This window comes from Brassica oleracea, chromosome C5, assembly GCF_000695525.1.
Source record: "Brassica oleracea var. oleracea cultivar TO1000 chromosome C5, BOL, whole genome shotgun sequence".
Classification (NCBI taxonomy): domain Eukaryota; kingdom Viridiplantae; phylum Streptophyta; class Magnoliopsida; order Brassicales; family Brassicaceae; genus Brassica; species Brassica oleracea.
Window position 1 is genome coordinate 19138044 of NC_027752.1, and position 939 is coordinate 19138982.

The 939-nt window shown below is 39.3% G+C and overlaps 1 protein-coding gene across 2 annotated transcripts in view; it reads right to left on the reverse strand.

The window, feature by feature from the left end:
• Nucleotides 1–394: 394 nt before the first annotated feature.
• The window catches only part of LOC106294035, a 9042-nt gene continuing 8497 nt past the window's right edge, over nt 395–939 (reverse strand). For both annotated transcript variants that reach the window (XR_001260717.1, XM_013729651.1), the window contains exon 2: nt 395–723. Coding sequence is in view for 1 of the 2 variants with exons in the window: in XM_013729651.1 (XP_013585105.1) it covers nt 624–723 (100 nt within the window). In the remaining variant the exon portion in view is untranslated. The remainder of the gene's footprint in view (nt 724–939) is intronic.

A 939-nucleotide genomic window follows, 5' to 3' on the forward strand; every position in this document is an offset into this window, starting at 1 on the left:
CTCAAGACTTCACTCCTAATCTACACTAGAGCTTGACCCGTGCGACCGCACGGTTAGAGGTGTCAAAATGCGTAAACCAACCCAAACCAAACCATATCCATATGGATTGAGTTCTTTTTGGATCATGAGTTAACCCAACCCATTAAGCAAATGGATTAGATAATACCATAACTCATAAAAATTAGTGGGTTAATGGTTTTAACGGGTTGACCCATAAAAATACTCCAATAATTTTAAACGTATTTTGCTCACATTTTCTGAATATGGTGGTATGAAACTCAGAAACTTAATTATGCAACATGAATGTAAAATTAGCTGAATTGAAGTGATTTCAATCAATCACAAAGACCCAAAAGAAAAATCTATTGTTTGAAATTGAAGTGATTTATCGTGTAATAAAGATTCAAATCGTGTAATGATGGAACAAGAAGAGGAGTTTTGTGTGGTTAAGAAGAAAAAGTATTACGATTATTAAGAAGAAAGAGTATTAGGATTCGAGGTCTTGAATTTGTTTAGCAGTGTGACGCTAGTAACGTTTCTTCTTCCTTAGAGGTTCATCTCCTGCTTCAAGATCATCTCCGGAGACAGCTTCATTGTTATCACTCTCAGCTCTGCTTTCTGAATCATGGGATTGTGAGCTTACGAGTCCAAGGGAAAGACAGTGAGAGGAGAAGTGTCGAGAATGAGGTATAGGGATATGATGAGGCAGAGAAATGGCGGTTCCTGTTGGGGTCGAAAACGGTTAGAACGAACTTAACATTCAAAACGTCCGAAGAAGAAAACGAAAAACTTTCTTCGACAAATATTTTTTCGAAATAGATTCTTCCTTACGAAAAGCTTTGCGGAGGAAACACGAGACATCAGACAAGAGCTCGAAAAGGGTCGCTACGCAGCGACCGAACGCGTGTTCCGCTCGATCGCTACGTAGCGACCGAGCTC